Source organism: Stylophora pistillata, chromosome 3 (genome assembly GCF_964205215.1).
Source record: "Stylophora pistillata chromosome 3, jaStyPist1.2, whole genome shotgun sequence".
NCBI classification, from domain to species: domain Eukaryota; kingdom Metazoa; phylum Cnidaria; class Anthozoa; order Scleractinia; family Pocilloporidae; genus Stylophora; species Stylophora pistillata.
Window position 1 is genome coordinate 4,107,829 of NC_142521.1, and position 14,595 is coordinate 4,122,423.

The 14,595-nt window shown below is 37.4% G+C and overlaps 1 protein-coding gene across 2 annotated transcripts; it reads left to right on the forward strand.

Annotated features, from left to right (window-relative positions):
* Positions 1-1,409: 1,409 nt before the first annotated feature.
* On the forward strand, positions 1,410-12,127 carry LOC111339795 (microfibril-associated glycoprotein 4). Of its 2 annotated transcripts, none has more exons than XM_088755573.1 (6): positions 1,410-1,499; positions 3,424-4,425; positions 5,612-6,016; positions 6,207-6,350; positions 6,517-6,894; positions 10,215-12,127. In XM_088755573.1, exons 3-6 carry the CDS (start codon positions 5,698-5,700, stop codon positions 10,481-10,483), a joined length of 1,110 nt encoding a protein of 369 aa, XP_088611699.1. In that variant the 5' UTR covers positions 1,410-1,499; positions 3,424-4,425; positions 5,612-5,697; the 3' UTR covers positions 10,484-12,127. The 2 variants fall into 2 exon arrangements, with proteins under 2 accessions (XP_088611699.1, XP_088611700.1); XM_088755574.1 differs by having other exon boundaries at positions 5,658-6,016.
* The last annotated feature ends 2,468 nt before the right edge of the window (positions 12,128-14,595 follow it).

The window sequence follows — 14,595 nt, forward strand, 5'->3', positions numbered from 1 at the left end:
CGTAGAAAAGAGTTTATAAGACTTTTGCCCTGGGGTATTACCACTCTATTTCTTTAAATTCAAGTTTCCTATTTTCATACGAGGCCGAAAACAGTCAGAGGGTATTTTGTAACTATAGTTACAGCATTCAAACACATCTGGTTTACAGCTGTTTACCAGCGAAAGATTAATTTTCTAGAGTTTTCTGATGCAGATCAATGCGTTATAACTATCCTATAGGTTTTACTTTATGTGCCCTTTTAAAGTGGTTGGCTCACCACGCAGCTGAATATTTCATCATGACGAGGAGAAATTCTACCCAAAATTTCAATTTTCGAAGGATAAAACAAAACAAACTTATTAGCAGGTGGAAGTCAGTACTTTCAATAACATAACTTGAAGCATTTTATTTCAAAGTATCGCGGCAATTAAGGTTTCTTTCATTATACAAAGCTGACAAATAAATGCCGAACATATTCCTCGCAATGAGTCATAATAGAATGTAGTGAAAAACGGGTAATCTATTGACTTGGGACGACTATTATACAGTCGTGAACGATCAATGAGTAATTTGTTATTTCATCATGATAGCGATCCAGTTCAAGCTTTTCCTTGAATCGTTTTTCTTGAATCCCCGGCAAACTCTCTCTCATTTTCTTGGAATCACTTTCTCACTATGTGAATGTTTCTGTTTCATTGGTGAGTGGAATTCCCCTTTATGGTCCCTGATCAGTTTCAAGTGTTTCACTTTTTTAGTGTCATTCCCTCGAAACCATTAAAAGTAAAATGCATGAGCAAACTGTTAGCACCTGGTAACTATTGCAAATATTCTATAAAATGACACGATGATTAACTTTAATTATTAATTTTAGGACTGAAACAAAACAAGTTTTGTTAAAACTCAATAGGCTATAAATACGCCGATTTACAGACCATTAAAAATGTGTATGATCGAACACTTTTATAATGGAATGACATGTACACGATTTTTAGCATTGCTACATCCAAGCACAATTCCAATTTCCAAAACAATTTTCATCTTGAATGTAAGAAATGTTTTCCAGTTCAAATATGCTAAATGATGCGTCTGAAGATACAACAATTATAGTTCTTTGGTTAATTCACTTTTAACGTGACTCTAGTTTCTACTGTGTTTTAGTTCTTAGAAGTACTATCGACATGATATAATCGTCTGTGTTTGAATTCCTGATATTTTTAAAAATCGTCTTCTGAACTATGTTGAAGTCACTCAGATGCTTCAATCTCTGGGGTCTCTTGGATAAAAGCAGCCAAGCAGACTGAGAGACCAAAACTATGATCTGTTGACGATCAACATTTTGAACAGCTGAACAGGATGAAAGACTGTGGCTTTTATGTTCATCACGTACTAGACGGGCTTGTTCGTAACCATAGTTACAGATATTCTAACTCTCCCTAGAGAATAGTACGACACGAATTTGAACCACTGATACCCCAAGAACAAAGCTAACCGAGCACGAGAAAACGTGGTCATTCAAAAGGTAAGAAATATCTTTTTAATCTACGTATCGATATCACTTTGACCGGTTGCAATGACTGAAGCCAGCATTTGAGAACAGCGTCATTAAAAATACCGAGAATCCAATATGGGCGGCCGTCACCACCAAATATACAAAGATTTCAAATAAATCAGCAAATAAAAAGATGGTTTAAGGATCAGCAGCGGGATACCATAGCTGATAAAGGAATGGCATGGCCAACTTATAGACAGTTTAGTTTTTCTTCATGAAACAGAACACCCTAAACATGAATAGTCTAGGGCCGATATTCTCCAAGTACGGTCCCGAGCAAGCTTGGTTAATAAGAGATTTATTATACGACTGAAGAAAGCTTTGCAGGTTTTTTCACAAATTCCATGTAACATTATGCGGAAAATGTACAGGAATAAAAAGCACCGATTCTGCGGGCTTAGCATGTGTACATTTTACGGCCGATGAAATATGCTTTCAGTTTTGTCTTAATATTTTAAGAAAAAACAAAATAACGTAACGCGCAAGTTTTTCATGTTGTTTGAAGTGTAAGCCATTACAATCCAGTCATCAGTTTGAGATTCTTTTAATTTAACGCAGTTTTAAGTGGTACAAAGTCTATCAAGCGTGACATGGGCTTTCAACACTGTCAGAAAAGTCAACGTTCCATTTTCATTCAACACGTAATTTCTCGCAAGGTCCTGAAAAGTCAACTGAAACTTTGATTTTGTGACTGAAAGGCTTTAACGACGAAAGGGATAAGTTTAACAAAGTGCCTACGTTGAGGTTTTGTCGTTTTGAACAAATTTAAAATCAACGTCTTTAATGGAAATTCGTTTCAAGCCGAAACTCAGGTAAATGGCAAAATAGGCTAGGCGTCGCTAAAAGTTGAGCGGTGGAAGGAATTAGCGATCAAACATCGGCGAATCAAGCGGGACGGAAAATATTTCATCTTCGTCGTCGCTTTCAATGATGTGCCTTCTTGGTCGCTTTAAGCTGGTTATTTGACGATATTGACCGGCCCAGTCATAATCTGAAAGGTGCAGTCCGATACAGAGAAAATTAACCCCAATACTGTGAGACCCTATGTAGAAAAGAGTTTATAAGACTTTTGCCCTGGGGTATTACCGCTCTATTTCTTTAAATTCAAGTTTCCTATTTTCATACGAGGCCGACAACAGTCAGAGGGTATTTTGTAATCATAGTTACAGCATTCAAACACATCTGGTTTACAGCTGTTTACCAGCGAAAGATTAATTTTCTAGAGTTTTCTGATGCAGATCAATGCGTTATAACTATCCTACAGGTTTTACTTTATGTGCCCTTTTAAAGTGGTTGGCTCACCACGCAGCTGAATATTTCATCATGGCGAGGAGAAATTCTACCCAAAATTTCAATTTTCGAAGGATAAAACAAAACAAACTTATTAGCAGGTGGAAGTCAATACTTTCAATAACATAACTTGAAGCATTTTATTTCAAAGTATCGCGGCAATTAAGGTTTCTTTCATTATACAAAGCTGACAAATAAATGCCGAACATATTCCTCGCAATGAGTCATAATAGAATGTAATGAAAAACGGGTAATCTATTGACTTGGGACGACTATTATACAGTCGTGAACGATCAATGCGTAATTTGTTATTTCATCATGATAGCGATCCAGTTCAAGCTTTTTCTTGAGTCGTTTTTCTTGAATCACCTGCAAACTCTCTCTTATTTAAGGAATCTCTTTCTCACTGTTTGAATGTTTCTGTTTCATTGGTGAGTGGAATTCCTATTTATGGTCCCTGATCAATTTCTAGTATTTCACTTTTTTAGTGTCATTCCCTCGAAACCATTAAAAGTAAAATGCACGAGCAAACTGTTAGCACCTGGTAACCATTGCAAATATTCTATAAAATGACACGATGATTAACTTGAAATATTAATTTTAGGATACACAAAACAAGTTAACCGCCTCCCAGTTAGCTCAAGGGATAGAGCGCTGGACTGCTGTGCGGGAGGTCGAGGGTTCGAGCCCCCGGCCGGGACAACACTCAAGGTCTTAAAACAAATGAGAAGAATATGCTACCTTTCTATATTAAGAAATGGTTAGATACTGTAGTCTTCTCGGATGGGACGAATAAATGGAGGTCCCGTCTCCTGCAGGGTTAGGGGTAGGAGACGTTAATTTCCCACGCACGAGATTACTGTGTGATGGATTTCCTCCCCTGGGGTGGTTGTTGGGTGGGAATTGGCCCTGAAAAGCCCCCATTGGGAGTGGTCGATTAGCATACATATGTATACATGTATGTATGCATGTATGTAAGTTTTGTTAAAACTCAACAGGCTATGAGTACGCCTATTCACAGACCATTAAAATGTGTGTTTTCGAACACTTTTATAATGAAATGACACGATTTTTAACACTGATACATCCAAGCACAATTCCAATTTCCAAAACAATTTTCATCATGAATGTAAGAAATGTTTTCCAGTTCAAATATTCTTAATGATGTGTTTGAAGATACAACAATTATGGTTATTTGGTTAATTCGATCACTTTTAACGTGACTCTAGTTTCTACTGTGTTTTAGTTCTTAGAAGTACTATCCACATGATATAATCGTCTGTGTTTGAATTCCTGATATTTTTAAAAATCGTCTTCTGAACTATGTTGAAGTCACTCAGATGCTTCAATCTCTGGGGTCTCTTCGATAAAAGCAGCCAAGCAGACTGAGAGACCAAAACTATGATCTGTTGACGATCAGCATTTTGAACTGCTGAACACGAAGAAGTACTGTGGCGTTTATGTTCATCAAGTACTAGACGGGTTTGTTCGTAACTGTAGTTACAGATATCCAACTCTCCCTAGAGAATAGTACGACACGAATTTGAACCACTGATACCCCAAGAACAAAGCTAACCAAGCACGAGAAAACGTGGTCATTCAAAAGGTAAGAAATATCTTTTTAAGCTACGTATCGATATCACTTTGACCGGTTGCAATGACTGAAGCCAGCATTTGAGAACAGCGTCAATAAAAATACTGAGAATCCAATATGGGCGGCCGTCACCACCAAATATACAAGGATTTCAAATAAATCAGCAAATAAAAAGATGGTTTAAGGATCAGCAGCGGGATTGCATAGCTGATAAAGGAATGGCATGGCCAACTTCTAGACAGTTTAGTTTTTCTTCATGAAACAGAACACCCTAAACATGAATAGTTTAGCCAAATGATAAACGGTCTAGTCGCCAAAATCACAGCTTATGATAAAATAATATTCAGTTGAATAATATGTAATTTCTTATATTTTGTCATTTTTAAACTCAAATTAAACATATCTTTGATACGCATTTTCGCAAAATATCGATATTTTAAACTTTGTAAATTACCTTGTCTTTCTTCACTAAAGGAGCGTAGTAGGAAATAAATGAGTTATTTTCAAAATATGACAATTCCAACTCGGCTCCGAGTCGAGGGGATTAAAAGAAAGTAATTAATCATTCATCCCTTGACCTCAGTGTTAATATATAGAAAATGGCCTATTTCACCCTTCGCCGCCGGCTCATTTGTTTTATTTGTTTGATTTCCCTGAAATTTTGCAGTTTGTTTTCTAATTCGGCAATTCTCAGCAGTTTCATTTGATTCAACCAGTTAAAATTATGACAACAGTATGAAAGGGAATGAGCAAATTTTACTAACTGTTTAATGTTGCCAGACGAAGAAAGTTTTTTAGCATCTTTATTTACACCAGCCATCAGGAAAATGTTATCCAAAACAAAGGACGCGTACGTCTTGTACTGGACGCAAACAAAGTCTTAAAGAAAGTCAAAGCAATTCAGGCTCTTAACTCGGACTCTAGTAAACTAGAGTAGGAGAATTTTAAAAGACATTAATTATCTCTTTTAAAACGAATGTTGCAAAATATACTTGACGGAAAATTTTCCATACTAGAAAAAAGTTCCATTTTCAACTGTTGCTGTATGAATTTGATCAGAATGTACAGTTTTGTTGCTTGATATAACACCCTCCTTTTTATTCTCTTTATACTCCTATTGCCAATAACTTTTAGGAAAATGACATGTAGCGACATGTTCGTGATAAGCCGGTGAAAACTGCTTATTTGGTCTATTTAGGCTACTATTTCTATCACCTCCATTGCTCACTTACACTCATTTGAAGTTTAATCAGACAGTCGATCACAATCGGTTCAGTTGAAAATATGTGGTGGAAATCCTCATGTTACATCCTTCTGGCCTTCTTGCTGGCCAGCGTATTTGCCCAAGAGTGCAGAGAAGAAAGGAGCATCAAAGAAAAGGCGCTGCGTGGATTCATCTTCAAAAAACTTTTGGTTACATCCTTTGATCAATGTAATATCAACTGTGAAAAGGAAGTTACGTGTCAGAGCTTTAATTTCGTTACTGGAGAACACTCTTGCGTCTTAAAAAATTGCGAACTGAACAACCGGACCAAGGAGGCAAGACCTGAGAATTTCTGTTCAGATCCTGATAGGCTTTACATTCGGCGCCTAAACGGCCGGGGTATGTAAAAATATTAAGAGCCATAATTGGATCCAATTATGGCTCTTAAAAATATCTAAATCCACCTATTTTAAATGTTCATAAACCATTTCTGTGGTTGACAAAATAGACAACATACTCGTGTGGAAATGAGTGCTGATTAAAAACATGTTTAAAAACCTACACGTTTTGAAATCACTTTCTTTGACAGCTTCCTTGGGATCCACCACAGAGCTGCCTGCAGAGTCATGTCGGGAAATAAAGGCGAGTGAAGGCAAAGACGCCATCAGCGGCAAGTATTGGTTAGATCCAACTAGAAGTGGAAAGGCTGTTTTGGTTCACTGCAACATGGAAGGTTTTTTTACCCAGTTTGATTGATTTATAATTAACTCCTTTTAATATTTATCATCTACGTGACTTTGTGTTTCAGTTCGAATATAATCACTATTATCGTTCAGTTTAACTTTCTTTTATTGCCAAAGTGCAGTGTTGATTCGACAATTTGCCTCATTTATTCACAGCCACAAATTGTGCTGACATCTACGAAGCTGGGAAAAGAAGAGACGGTGTGTACACCATTATACCTGATGATTTGCTAGTCTTTCGTGTATTTTGTGATCAAACAACAGCTGGTGGAGGGTGGACAGTGTTCCAGAAGAGAGTGAACGGCTCGGTGGATTTCTATCGCAACTGGACCGACTATAAACACGGTTTTGGTGACTTAAATAGCGAATTCTGGCTCGGACTGGACAAGGTTCACCGCTTGACCTCTGATAAAAACAACACGCTGCGTGTAGACTTGGAGGACTTTGAAGGGAATACTCGATATGCTGAGTACGAAATGTTTGGTGTCATGGATGAGAATGACAAGTACAAGCTGATTCTTGGTTCTTACTCAGGTGAAACAGTAATTTTCCCTTCATCTTTTCCTTCCCCCCTCCCCTTGTGTTGAATTCCTAAATGTATTAACTTTCCTAAATGTACTAACTTTCCTAAATGTATTAACTTTCCTAAATGTAATAAAGTCCTAAATGTAATAACACTTGGTCCTAAATGTAATAAAGTCCTTAATGTAATAACATTTGGTCCTAACTGTAATAAAGTCCTAAATGTGATAACATTTGGTCCTAAATGTAATAAGTCTCTAATGCAATCGTTCGAGTGCACTAATGTATTGTAGTTATAGCGGACATCCACATTTAACAAGACTAACCACCATTTAGATGCATCGTTCTTGACGGAACAAGAAAGATCGCTACATGTTGTCGCTTTCTGATCAATGTCCCTTGTTCGTCCCTTTTTAAACAGTCACAACAGAAAAGAGAAAGCAAATACCTTCACCAAATACCGAGACGATGGCTCATCGCGAAAAACAAGAACATTTTTCAACCTTTTTGCACAGTAAAAGAAATATCTCTCAAAGTCTAACTTAAAGTAGAGGCAAAGGGTTCCAGTTAAGACCATTTAATGAGTTTTAAGGCTAAGGAAAGTTCATATACTGCGGGACTTTACAAAAGCCTTTCGCTGCCAATATTCCTGCGTCATCACTTTCGATTTCTTCCCACATAATGTCCACCACAGCTTGTGGTATATTTTGGAAGACGCTAAGGAGAAATTAAAATACAATATTCTATGTGAGATAGAATAAATATATGAAAATCATATATTTTGAACTGCGGTATTTGATACGTATGATGGACGATCCTCGCAGTAGATAGCGCTATTTGAGCAATAGCGAAATTCAGACCTGAAAAAAATCAGGCCTGTACGGGACTCGAACCACTGACCTCTGCGATACTAGTGCAGCGCTCTAACCAATTGAGCTAACAAGTCAACTGAGAGCAGGCCGTTAAGTTGATTCGTAATGAACCCGTGAAAATAGCGCTATCTACTGCGAGGATCGTCCATCATACGTATCAAATACCGCAGTTCAAAATATATGATTTTCATATATTTATTCTATCTCATTTATCACTTTCACGGGTTCATTACGAATCAACTTAACGGCCTGCTCTCAGTTGGCTTGTTAGCTCAATTGGTTAGAGCGCTGCACTAGTATCGCAGAGGTCAGTGGTTCGAGTCCCGTACAGGCCTGATTTTTTTCAGGTCTGAATTTCGCTATTGCTCAAATAGCGCTATCTACTGCGAGGATCGTCCATCATACGTATCAAATACCGCAGTTCAAAATATATGATTTTCATATATTTATTCTATCTCATTTATCACTTTCACGGGTTCATTACGAATCAACTTAACGGCCTGCTCTCAGTTGGCTTGTTAGCTCAATTGGTTAGAGCGCTGCACTAGTATCGCAGAGGTCAGTGGTTCGAGTCCCGTACAGGCCTGATTTTTTTCAGGTCTGAATTTCGCTATTGCTCAAATAGCGCTATCTACTGCGAGGATCGTCCATCATACGTATCAAATACCGCAGTTCAAAATATATGATTTTCATATATTTATTCTATCTCATTTATCACTTTCACGGGTTCATTACGAATCAACTTAACGGCCTGCTCTCAGTTGGCTTGTTAGCTCAATTGGTTAGAGCGCTGCACTAGTATCGCAGAGGTCAGTGGTTCGAGTCCCGTACAGGCCTGATTTTTTTCAGGTCTGAATTTCGCTATTGCTCAAATAGCGCTATCTACTGCGAGGATCGTCCATCATACGTAATATTCTATGTATTGAGAAGAAAACGTAAAGAATACACCTTTATCTGCTGTCGATTAACGGGTTGTATCCCTGAATATAGGCAATGTTAAAGTTTATGTAAATTCTGTTTGGAAACAGTTTCCGCTTCAGTTCTTTCACACGTCCTACATTGTTCCTAGTCTGAATGGGTAAACAGCACTAGTGGTAATATTAAATTAATAACATCGTTCGTTTACAACTGCTACAGTGCTTCCACAAATTCGGATTTGTCTTGTCAATATTTCTTTACGATCCCAAGGTTAAGAGTTTTGAGGTTTATGCAATGATTCTTCAACAACTAGTCGCAGGTTCTTGTATTTTTAATCTGTTTTAGTAAATAGTCTGACAAATAATTTCTTCGATTCTCGTCCGTCTCGTCTCCATGTCTAAATGTAACTGTGGGGGTTTCAGAGAAACGTGAATTGCTTTTTTTAATTGCCGTGACTCGTGATTGTAAAAAGTTAAAAGCCGTGAACTGTGAATGATATGCCAGTCGCGATGCGTGAAACAAAGATGCTATTTTCCGTTATCCGTTATTACTAAAAAGAAAACGCATTTTTTTCCGTGAAAAATTACTTGCCGAAAATAAAAAATCTCTTGACCAAGCCTGTTCGGTCAAGATGGCCGGATTGGTCAGCGTTCTATTGTTTTGGGATCTGTCAATTTGATGCCAAAAGGACATCAGGATGAAGATTTGTAGCCGATGCTTCTCGGCCTACATCTCAAGCAAAAAATCAGCGAGAGCCCACAATACGCCATGAATTTTGTTCAGAGGATTCTCTGGTGCAACAGTTGTCACTTAAACATCTCAATGTGGATGCACAAGCACAGTTAGACTATTGCATTAGAGCCTTATTACATTTAGGACCAAATGTTATTACATTAAGGACTTTATTACATTTAGGACCAAGTTGTTATTACATTTAGGACTTAATTACGTTTAGAACCGAGTGTTATTACATTCAGGACTTTATTACATTTAGGACCGAGTGTTATTACATTAAGGACTTAAGTGTTATTACATTTATGACTTTATTACATTTTGGACCGAGTGTTATTACATTAAGGACTTTATTAAATTTAGGACCGAGTGTTATTACATTTAGGACTTAATTACATTTAGGAAAGTTATTACATTTAGGACTTCAACACCCTCCACCCAAGTTGATTAGTGTAAAGACGATTGCATCCATAGCGGTCGAAGAAGAAAAATCGAAATGTCCTTAGCTGATGCAATCTGTATCGGCGTAAACTAGGCGTTGATTCAATTTGAAGGCATTCACGGGTGATCATGGGCAGATATCCTAATAAAGCAATGGAAGTTTGATGTTCAACTCGGAAAATATATTTATGAGCGTTATCATGTTGATAATTTTATAACGCAGAATCGCGCGAAAAGAATTCTGGAGATCAATTATATATCATTATTCAGTTTTAAATTGTATGCTGATCCAAAAGTTCCAGATTTGTTTTGCCATGGCAAAAGACTCGTTGTTGTTCAAGTATAACAGAATACTGTTCATTATGTTAGGAAATGCTGGTGACTCTCTCGGCCATAAGCATCGCGGTATGCCATTCACCACAAAAGATCAAGATAACGATCAATGCGACGGCTGTAACTGCGCCATTAGTTATAAGGGAGCCTGGTGGTACAATGATTGTCACGGCTCGAATTTGAATGGCTTGTACCTTCGTGGCAAACACACCTCTTATGCTGACGGTGTGAATTGGGAACGCTGGAAACGATATTATTACTCCCTGAAAAAAACCGAGATGAAAATAAGACCAATGGATTTCTAAACTGTCCCGTTGATACCCTAGCTATGATAGAGAACCAAATCAACTCGATGAAGTTTTTTTCAGCACTAAATAATCACTTATAAGTTACAGCCTACCTAAATGTTTGTTGAATTGTTCAAGCTTGTTTAGATTTTTGTTTTCTTCTTTGTGAGTTTTTCAAATCTCTAATTCTTCCCCGTTGAAGCTCTCGGGGATTGGATGGTGGTCTCTGCTACGTTTTTGAAAAAAGGAAAAATTAATTCCGTAATTTGATTGACTGATACGTCAATTACATTAGTTTGTATTTGACGTGCATTGAGGTTTCATGAGTATTATGTGAAATATACTCGCGTTTGCATTACGACATAGTTGATAGTGGTTTGTACCATAAATAACAAACAAGACTGATTAAAGGGACTTCCCCTCTGCTCCGCCGCCTATGAAGTCTACGGTCTTTATTATAGATAAAGTCCATGCATTGTATAAGGTTGTGTACTTTGCTGTATAAATACAAACAACAAAAGCAGGGATCCCCCCAATGCTTATGGAGTGATCTCGAAAGGTTGGGAAGGACAACACCACTCGCTGAAGAGAACTGAAATGAAAATGAGATCAGCGGATTGCTGACTTCCATGACTCTTTATATATTTAAACCTTTCTTTGCAGTTACAGCACAACTATTACACAGTTTGAGTTAAAAAAAAAAAGCAAGAGATTCTATTTAATTAATTTGTTTGGTAGTCTATGATGTATGAGTTCTTTCCTTAATCAATTGCGTATTTTACACAAAGTAGTGTAAAACTGTGCAATTTTTAAAACTGCATAGTTTTAAAATTACTTGCTTTTTTGTGTGAAATCGCTTTGAATGGTCGTCCCTTTCACGTTTTAAACTACTACTACTACTTCTACTACTACTACTACTAATAATAATAATAATAATAATAATAATAATAATTTACATTTATAGAGCGTAGACCTCTACGTGGATTTATTATCCAACTACACTTCGTAGAGTACAAATAACGCCATAGACGAGTACAAATATCACGCGGTATTTGTAGTCGTCTATGGTAGGGTACCGGTTAAACAGGTTTTCTCGCATCACCTTCCACAATTCGCAGCATGAAGACATTGGACGCTTTCAAGACTGCTGTCAAAACTCAGTTCTTTAATTTGGCTTTCAAATAGTTTTAATTAGTTTTTACTAGGTAATTGTTCCCTTCGAGTGCATAGGTTCGTAGGTTTTAATTGTTTCCTATATTTTTTTAGTTACTTTTAACATAATTGTACCTTACGATATTGTGAAGCGCGACTGAATATCTATATCTTATTAGTCGTTTTCTTGTGTAGTATCGCTGAGTATTTTTACGAGTTGTGCCGTATTTTGACGAGCCCGTAGGGCTCGTCAAAATACAAATAACGAGTAAAAATACTCAGCGATACTACACAAAAAAACGTCCAAGAAGTTATCCAACACGCCAAACTGTTATTTCAGTGCGGGCGAATTTCGCGGATATTTATTTACGGAGAGCGCGTGACAGAAGTATGGCGAAGCGGAACGGAATTGGCGCGTTGCCGTGTTCCTTTTTCTATTTACTTCATTAAATGAAGCTGTTTTACATCGTTTGATTCATCTAATAAACTTTCACCTATATTTGCCAGACATTCTGACTCTTCGTTGTCGGAAATATGATTCAAATTGTCCGCCATTTTTTCTGTTTTCGTAACTACAAGCCAATTCTTCGCTTGCGTGATACATTCCAGAGATAAGGTGCAGCTGACTGAGAGGCACGGCCGCTAAGGGTTGGACGGGTCTTGGTGCTAGGTAATTTGAGTAATAAAGACTCGTTTGACCTAAGAGAGTACCTGGATTGCTTTTTGATGCTAATTAAATCAATCAAATAATTAGGAGCTAGACCATATAAGCACTTAAATGTCAAAAGTGAAATCTTAAACTTTATACGGTAACTAATCGGGAGCCAATGAAGATGGAAAAGCAATGGCATAACATAGCAGTATCTTGGTAATCCAGTGACCAACCGAGCAGTGATATTCTGTATCCGTTGGAGTTTCATGATATGTAAATTCGGGGGGTCGTATAGTAGACTGTTACAATAATCCATTTTACTGGTTATGAAAGCATGAACTAATGATTCAGTGACTGGACGACTTGAATATTCTCTAATTCTACGTATGTTATAAAGATACTAGAATGCAGATGAGCAGGTTCTGTTAATATGACTTAGCATACTCATTTTCGAATCAAACCAGGTTCCAAAAGTTTCGAACTTCACATGATGGAGGAATTTGGGACTCGCCAATCGATAAGATACTAATGTTACTGACTTTCTGAAGTTGTTGTCGCGTTCCAATCAAAAGACATTCTGTCTTATTGGAATTCAGTTTTAACTTATCCATATGCATCTACTGACTAATATCAGCGATACAAGATTCTATGGCAGTTAAGGGAGCGATTTCTTCCATGTCACTTCCTGGTCTAAATGCGTTGTACAGTTGTGTGTCATCTGCGTAACAATGGGGATTTGCAAGATGTAATTCGACGATCTTAAAAAGATTGCCGGCGTAAAGAGAAACTCATAATGGCCCGAGGCAGCTGCCTCGTGGAACTCCAAATTTAAGATTGAAGATATTCGATAGAACTCCGTCTATAGAGATGCGCTGGGTTCTCTTAGAGAGGAATTCAAACCAGTTAGGTGCAGAGCCTGAAATTCCAAAATCAGATTGGAGACGATGTAAGAGAATTCAATGGTCAGCGATATCAAACGCGGCGCTTAAGTCGAGAAGCACAAGCAACGTGACGCACTGATCTTCCATGTTCATCAAATGTCATTCTTTACTTTAAGTAGGGCGGTTTCTCTACTATGGTGCTGTCGATAGGCTGATTGCAGTGAAGGAAAAGATCATCCTCATTTAAGTAGGATTGGATCTGATTGGCTGCCACTCTTTCAACCAATTTTGAAATAAAGGAAAGATTGCTGATTGGTCAAAAATTTTTAAAAACCAAGTCAAGACCTTGTTTTTTTAGGAGCGGTCTAACAACTGAGTCTTTCCAAATATCAGGGAAAAAAGTATTGAATCTGTAGAATTTAACTGATACAGTATGAGATGGCCTTAGATTTGCCTTCGATGTGTTTTTCTCATACCGAAGTTATACGGCGTCGCGACAAATTGCGCGAGTGCTCAGGCATGGTTCCACTTCTAAAAGGAGATGCTAGTTTCTAACTCTAATTGTTCAAAAAAAGCTTTGAATTCTTATTTTAACTCTCATAACGAACAAAAGAACAATTAGGCTGCCATCAGTCTTTCAAGAAAGCTGTCACTAGATAAGGTGAAAAAATTTTGCATTGAGCTCATGAATGAAATACAGTACGTTATGCTCTCCGATTCGAAATCGCTTTGAATGGCAAAGCGGCACACAGGGTTGGCCATTACAATCCGTGAAACTTAGGCGTCTATTACTTCTCAGTTGGAATTTGGCCCTCCTTTCAGTGGATTGGACGAAAATTTACGATTAACCGGCAGAGAAAAAAAAAGATTATGTAATATTTCACGGCAGTTTCAATAACTCGCTCAATAAATACAAAAATACTAGCGTTCGCATTCGTTTTTGAAGAATTTTGACCTTGTTGCACTGTAAGTGCATCGATAGATCACCGTGAAGACAGAAGCTAGAAAATTTTTTTACTGGAAAAGGGATTTTTTCCGGCCTCAATTTTCAGCGAAAACGAAATTGCTAGTTACAAAACTACGAAAAACCACTCGCAATGAAGAGTAAAAAATTCTTTAAAAGTTCGTGATAGTAATGAAGGAGCTTCGCACAGTCTGCTTTTTTGTACATTATTTATTATGTGCCTTATTTCTTACTACTCTAGCAGTTTTGTCTGAAGCGTTTTTTGTAAGGTATATTCTAAATTGGAAAGACCTCTTATAAACACTTGGTTCTATAACTTCTTTTTCTCATACATTTTTAATTTGAAAGGCATAAAACCGGTCATAATACCCGACTAACTCCACAGGAAAACTTAATTTTTTCCTACATTTTTAATTGGAAAGACATAAAACCAGTCTTAGCACTTTAATTAACTCCACAGGAAAATACGACAACATCGTGT

Coding starts and splice junctions, on each gene's coding strand:
- LOC111339795 (XM_088755573.1), top strand. CDS start 5,698: ATGTGGTGGAAATCCTCATGTTACATCCTTCTGGCCTTCTTGCTGGCC. Junction 6,351..6,516: donor GGTTCACTGCAACATGGAAG/GTTTTTTTACCC, acceptor ATTTATTCACAG/CCACAAATTGTGCTGACATC. Junction 6,895..10,214: donor GATTCTTGGTTCTTACTCAG/GTGAAACAGTAA, acceptor TCATTATGTTAG/GAAATGCTGGTGACTCTCTC.